The sequence below is a fragment of the Cynocephalus volans genome, chromosome X (genome assembly GCF_027409185.1).
Source record: "Cynocephalus volans isolate mCynVol1 chromosome X, mCynVol1.pri, whole genome shotgun sequence".
Taxonomy (NCBI): Eukaryota; Metazoa; Chordata; class Mammalia; order Dermoptera; family Cynocephalidae; genus Cynocephalus; species Cynocephalus volans.
In genome coordinates, this window is record NC_084478.1 from 28,638,017 (window position 1) to 28,645,616 (window position 7,600).

Sequence of the window (7,600 nt, forward strand, 5' to 3'; positions counted from 1 at the left end):
TATAGAAGAAATGCACACTTTTCTTACTCACAGACACTGACTGATAGTTTTTGTTGTTGTTGTTATTTAGACATGATTGAGTAGGTTACTTATGAATATTAGAAATTATGAGATTAAGCACCTGGTATATGTCATTCAAATGTGTTAACCATTGCTATTAATTTTATCAGGAGATATTGAGCCTATATATAAAACCTTTAAAAGCAGACTTTAAACCTCAAATACCTATGCCTAGAGTGTTTAACTCTTTTTTCCTCTTAATTTCTGACTTATTTGTGTTCACAACTAAGGCAAGCAAGCTGTGGGAAAAGACAGTTGCATTCATTTTTCTCTTTATTTTGCCAGAAATGTTAAGTCTTAACTAATTCCAACGTTTCCATGAAAACTGAATTTTGGAATTTATTTTGCATCATTGTGGCGATATTGTTTGCAATTGTGAGATGTATGTTGCTTCTAAGTAAGGCATAAGAGATGGAATTATAAACAAAATTAGAGTTTTACTAAAATGGGTTCCTATGGCAAGAGTGTCATCTGATTTTTTTATATTTTCCCCAGTAGATGATATATTTCTCTTTCACACTCAATTTTTCCTCTGGTGTGTGTGTATATGTGGTTTTGACCTTTTCAAGACAAATTGAATCAAAAATTAAAAACAAAATATGATGAAAAGAAAAGCAAAGAATAAAAAGAAACCTGCCAGTCACATTACAAAATTACTAAACATGCAGAAAGTATTTCTGATCTTTAAAAAGGGTTTCTTTGTTCAATTTATTACACAAGGGTGCAATTTTCCCTAGATTAGATTATAAGGTGTTAATACAAAGTTGGGGTACACGATTTTACTTATAATATCACAAAATTTTAGAGGTGAAGGAGACCCCAAATTTTTTTAATCTAACCATCCCATTTTATGAGTGGAGAAATTGAGACCTAGAGAAGACAAGTGACCTCCCTGGAATTTCTAATCAGTGGTTAGTGACAGAATTCACGTAAGGATATGATTCCCAGACAGTCAGACACGTGTTCTCTTGGTTACATCTATCAGATAATATAGAACTGTAGAATCTTCTAGAAGATTTAGCACTTATTTTCTAATGAACTAAAAAATAATTCAGGAATGACAGTGGAGATATGTTTAGGGATTACTGTGGCACCAACCATTGGGGGTGCTGGGGAGAGAATATTTTGACTGGAATAAGCTTAATGAAAGCGATGTATGCTGCAATTCAGCGCAACTATTATAAAGCAAGAAAAGCACCATCACTGCCTTCTACCAAGTCTTTAAGACAGATCGACATGGCAGACTATTAAAGAAACAAGATTTTACCAATACATAGCATTCAATTTTTCCCCACAAAGTATCTCACGCTCTCATTTTAAAAACATTTTTTTATTAAAGAACATACACAGTATTGAAAGCTTAGAGTTATTTAAGAATCAGTTATGTCTTCAAACTGCCAGTATGTTTCCAATAACTTTCTTATGTATCTTGAATACTGTGTATGTTCAACATGCCTTAAATCTTCCCGTAGCTGGTACAACTTTTCAATGTAAACATAATTCTTCTTGGGTTTTCCTCAAGATTTTCCTGGTCTTTTTTCTGTGTCCCCTTTTTTTGTTTATGGAAGTTGTATCGCTTGGCCATCGCTACAAGATCTTCTGGGACACTCTGATTTGCTCTTTTCAGAATTTGAATCAATTCATTGGCAATCTTTGAATTATCTTGAGTGATAAGGGAAATTGACGTTCCAGTCTTTCCTGCTCGTCCAGTACGTCCTACTCTGTGGATATATTCTTCAATGTTTTGTGGGAAATCATAATTATATACGTGTGTGATATCGTTAACATCAAGTCCTCGGGATACTAAATCAGTTGTAATCAATATCTTCACTTTTCCACTTTTAAAGTCTTCTAATGCTTCCTCTCGATCACATAGCTCTCTGTCACCATGTAGTGATTGCACAGGGAGGCCTTGGATACCAAAATCACTTGATAAGTCATCAACAACAAGTTTTCGGTTGACAAACACTATGACTTTGTCTTTTGGTGACATATTCTCTAGGAATTCTTGGATAAGAGCTCGTTTTTCTGCTTCTGTGGTAACGATTATATTTTGCTTCACTGTGTTTACAGCAACTAGATCCAGAGTGCCAACATAAACAATCATAGGCTCTTTCAAATAAGACTGTGCAAGTCTACGGACAGAATCTGGCCAAGTTGCACTTGTCATAACAGTCTGCCGATCTGGGCGCACATCTAACAAAATTTTCTTAATCTGGTGCTCAAGCCCCAGATGTAGCATTTTATCTGCCTCATCTAAGACCAAGTAGGTTATGCTTCGTAGGTCAACAAACTTATTCATTTGCAGGTCATTCAGTCTTCCAGGAGTTGCAATAATGATATCTACACTTTTGGTAATGCCTTGAATTTGTCCTTCTCTATTTCTACCACCATGTATACAAATACTTTTCAGACCTTTATATGAATATTTAGAACATTCAGCTTCCACCTGAAGAGCTAATTCTCTGGTGGGAGTGAGGACTAGCATGCCAGGTCCATTCCTTTGTTCTCTAGATATCGGTTGACCATCAAGATGAATAAACCCAGGCATTAAGTAGGACAATGTTTTGCCTGTGCCAGTTTGGGCAACTCCTATAAGATCTACTCCTTTTAAGGCAATGGGCCATGCCTGTGCCTGAATTGGTGTTGGTTTTTGAAAACCCGCCCTTGTTATGCTTTTCATAAGTTCTGTGTACAGACGGAAAGCGTCCTCAAATTCACAAGCTGGATTAGGGATGGGACGCTTCTCACCATCTTTCAAGTCATCACACATTACGTTGTAATTTTCTTTCCTCCACTTGTCTACCTGTTCTTTAGACATGGAGCTTGTAGCTTTGGATTCTGTGTAAAAGTCTTTCTTAATTGGTGGTAAATCTGCCCACTTTCTTTTTTCCCACGCCACGGCTTCTGCCTTAATACGATCCAAATCCATCAATGGCGGAGCTTCTCTGACAACGTTAACTGTGCTTACGTCTCTCCCAACAGGAGGTTGGGACGCAGCATTATCCACATCCGATTCTGAACGGTACCTTTCTTGTCTTTTAATAAGAGTATCTATAGCTGCCTTGGCCTTTGCTTTCATATCTTTGCTGCCAAAAATTTTCACTACTGCTTCGCAATCCCCCTTTTTAATCTGTATTTTAGTGTTTGTCGAACGCTGTAGGTCTTTTATTTTTGACCCACCACGACCAATGACTGAGCCAACCAGGTGGTTCTCCAGTCTAAAGCAGAGTGGTGGTTCATGGGAGCCTGCGGCTCTAGGCCCCAAACCGCCTGAGGGGCCATTCCAACTGCTGCCTCTGCCACCTCTGTCATCGCAGCTGGCCCCAGGAGCTCCTGGACTACGCTCTGCCCTCTTCCAGTCCGGGACCCGGGACATTGTAGGGTAGAGGTAGTGTCGGTGCCAGCTTCTGGCCTACATACGGTCAGGAGATGCGAGAAGGTCTGGTCTGCCGCCTCCCACTCTGCAGGCTTTGAAGTGGCTGTTACCTAAGCAACCAGTGTTTGAGGCTGCAGAGGGGAGGGGCGTTGAATGCCTGACCAATCACGGGGCCGGGACTAGTGTGACGTAAACAGGTGGCTGTGACGTACATTTAAAGAGGCACTCCCTCTCAGGGGCTGACCCTGCCAGCAATTACAGGACCCTGAGAGAGCGCCTTCCTAACTTTTGTGACCTGAGTGTCCAGCTCACTCTCACTCTCGTCATGATAGTTCTGGCTCAGCTTGGGGGCAACCTTGAAGCAGGCCTTAAATTTGTACACATTGAACTTTTTATAGGCCCATTATTTCCATAGGAGAAAAAAATAGAGTTCTAAAAAATTAACTTATTTGTTTGTATACTTGTGTGTTTATGTGTTTATTTGTTTTGGTAAATTTCTTTTGGAGTATCAACAATACTTGGTCTAGAGGAATTCATCACTCCCCTGCCCTCTAGTGTAAATTAAATTATACCATCAATGGTCTCTCAGGTACATACTCAGGGATGGCATTTTGCCTCTGATTCTTCAGCTAAACCCCAGCACTTGTCCAGGCAGTTTCCAGATATTATCACAGGGATGATGGTTAGAAGAGAGGCAGAGTGCGGCCTGAGGGACCTTTGGGGGTGTTTTCAGCGGTTTGTCATTCTTCTCGGTGCCTCTTAATTTTTTCCCTTTCCCTGTGGTTTCATATATTCTGAGATCTTAGCACTAGAAGGTTCTGTAGAAGTCATTTATCAGGTATAATGCAGAAGACAACCTGGCAGCAATCTGGACAGCTGGGCATCCAGCTTCTATTTGAACAATCCCAGAGGGTAACATTTGAGTTTCTTCAACATTTCTTGCTATGACATAGTTTCCCAGATCCACATCATCCTGTTCCCTCTGCTTTGGAAATGTCTCAATGAGGACCTTTTCTTATGCAGCACATAGATCTTAAAAAAAAAATGCAGAAATGGCCTTACCATAAAAGTACTTTTAGGGCCTCTTCACCGAGCATGGCAGTTCTACTAATTTGACCTAAGATCTCCTGAGACAAAAAGCTGTTCGTAGTAACATAATGGGCACTTAAGTCCGTTCTTCTTCATCCTGAACTTACTCTGTTGATTTTTTGTTTTTAATTTGTTTAACTAAAAGTAAACTCTATGTTTATCCTTTTATATTCATCCCATTAAGTTTGGTCAATTGACGTAGCCTATTAAGTTTAATTTTAGTGATTATTTTCTCATCCATCATATTATCCCTAGTTTCAAATCTTCTGCCAATTTAATGTTCATGGCTTCTTTCTCTCTTCAGACAAAGATGCTGATTAAAATTTGAACATGGTCCAGTATAAGATAAGAGTCTGTAAGACGTTGGGAAAAACTTTCTCTATGTCAGCACTTTTCTGGAAAGAAACTTTTTGAAGAAAGAAAAAAGGGTTCTGTCCAAATATATTTGGAAAATGCAGCACCATACATTCCCTCTGATAAAGTTACCATGCTTAATAGATAGTCCCAAAGCTCTGATAATTACAAGCATTGAGATAATTAATTTCTTAACTGAAAGTTTCCCAAAGGAATTGGCCAATGGACCTCCTCATCAATTTTTAGAATAAACTTATTCTTTGGAATACTTTCAAATTTACAGAACAGTCACACAGATAGTATAGGGGGGTTCCCATATACCCCTCAACCTGTTTGTTTCTTCTAATCTTATCATCTCACATTACCGTGATCTATTTGTCAAATATAGGAAATCACTATTAGTGTGTTACTATTAACTAAACTAGTGAATTTATACCATCAGTTTTTCAATAATGCATTTATATTGAGATATAAACCCAGAACCATTCCTTGACTTGTGGACAGGGGCTTGTATTCCTTTGCTATAAGGTGACTAGCTTTTACTGTTGTTTTATGTGAGTGATATGGAAGAATAGAAGAAGCCTTGAAAGTGAAGTGAAGGAAGGTCATGTTATTGGGAGAGGGGTAGCTGTAAAATTTGAGTAGAGAGCAGTGCACTTTAAGGTGAAATCCATTGTGGTGAATTACTGGGATCATACAGAACTGATAGGAGACTTTTATGGGTATTGCAAGTACAGAGAGGGATTGTGCCTTCAGTGTCATTCATTAGCACCTATGATGGACCTTATCAGTTGGAAAAATTGGTTGTTATCTAATTAAGGGCCACCAGTATAACATTCTTTTCTTCAAGTATCTCTACAGTAGTTTTGTCCCTTGTGTCTGAAATGTTCCCACTCAATATAAACCCCTGTGGCTTATCATGGTACTTTATTACCATGCTCTTGAAAAAACACAAAAGTGCGATGTTGTCAGATGCTTTCGAGTGAAGTAACTGGCTAAGAGGTTCTTGTTGGGCAGAGAGACAAAGAATGAAGGGATTGAGTTTCTGGTAAAGGTTAGGTAAAGTTTGTCTCAAGGTAAGAAGAAAGGTGATGTAAGGAATGACCAGAATGTGTTTAAGACAACCCAACGTTTTGTTTAGGGTGGTCCCTAGGACCTTATAGGCAACAGCAAGGTAGTAAAATACTGCAGGCAGTGAACTGGGCTAATTTTCAATAACTCTAATTTCCACAAACTCTCCTATAAATTAGTTAATTCTGCTGGCCTAAAATATTGCAGATGGGATTCCCTTAGAAATAGTGTTTTATTTAATAAACCTTCTTTGATGACCTAAGAAAAACTTGACTTTTTAAATTCTAGTTGGTGTTGATAATTATACTAATTATAGCAGATTTTACATCCATACAGCACTTTACAATTTATAAGTACCCTTTTCAGAAATAGTCTTCTTGGGATGATATGTGAGTGTACTTCAAAAAGTTGATAGGAAAATAGAATTAAAATATAAAAGATAATATGAATCTTTTCATGAACCTTTTGAAGACTCTTCATATATCGGGCCATTACTCTGTTCAGAAGATGTGATATATTATGGCAAAAACTACCATGATCGTTGCACATACTGGTGTGTTTATTTTGTGCATAGAACCATACTCATACCATAGAGCTGAAAGAAGTTCGAGCGGTGTGGGATAGCAGTCAAGAACTCTGGAGCCTAAATAACTGGGTTCAAATCTCACTTCCACCACTTATTTTCTGTGAGTCCTTGAGCAAGTTCCAAACTTATTATGCCTTAGTTTTGCTATCTGTAGAATAGCATGCTAATACCTATCCCATACACACATAGAGACACATATAAAGATACAGAAGTTGGTTCGTAGTAGGAACTCTCCCAGTGTCAATTATCCATGGTATAGGAATCAAAGGTGTTGAGAGACAACTACGGAGGTCACCAAATGCCTGTCCAAGGATTTCCCCAATAGAATTTCCTCTGGTCCACATCAAAATGAAAAACTAAGGATAATATTTTTTTTTTCACAAATATAAATTCATTCAATTTAAATTTTTTATTTTATTTTAACATTATGGCCTTTTATTTTTTGTAAAATATCCTTTTAAAAATGGAATGAAGATAACAAGTGATTTTAAAAGATTTTTCCTAGGGCAAGAAAGAGTGTAAAACTAGTGCCAGTGGCAAGTTTAGGCTTTGAAATGTTACTGGTATATGAAACCTAAGTACTTATAAGCATTGATCTAGAACATTAGTATGGTCTGAATGTTTGTGTCCCCCCAAATTTCATGTTGAAACCCTAACCTCCAAGATGATGGTATGAGGAGGTGGGGCCTTTGGGAGGTGATTAGGTCATGAGGGCAGAGCCCTCATGAATGGGATTAATGCCCTTATAAAAGAGGCTCAAGAGAGACGCCTTGCCCTTTCTGCCATGTGAGGCTACAGTGAAAAGACTGCTGTGAACCAAGAAGCAGGCCCTCACCAAACACTGAGTCTGCTGGTGATTTGATCTTGGACTTCCCAGTCTCCAGAGCTGTGAGAAATACATTTCTACTGTTTATAAGCAACCTAGTCTGTGGTGTTTTCTTATAGCAGCTTGAACAGACTAAGACAATTAGCAAACACAAGTCAGGGTGCTATGAGTTGTTACTCATGGTTACAGGCTGGAGGGAGGTCTGGGTGGATGGAAACTTGAGGTAAAGGCCTAT

At 38.4% G+C, this 7,600-nt stretch overlaps 1 protein-coding gene across 1 annotated transcript; it reads right to left on the reverse strand.

Moving 5' to 3' along the window:
- Nucleotides 1-1,600: 1,600 nt before the first annotated feature.
- On the reverse strand, nucleotides 1,601-3,439 carry LOC134368694 (probable ATP-dependent RNA helicase DDX53; the record flags this gene model as incomplete). The annotated part of the gene is made up of 1 exon (XM_063085105.1): nucleotides 1,601-3,439. A coding segment is annotated over exon 1 (1,839 nt), but the record flags the coding sequence as incomplete, so codon positions are not given.
- Between the last annotated feature and the right edge of the window lie 4,161 nt (nucleotides 3,440-7,600).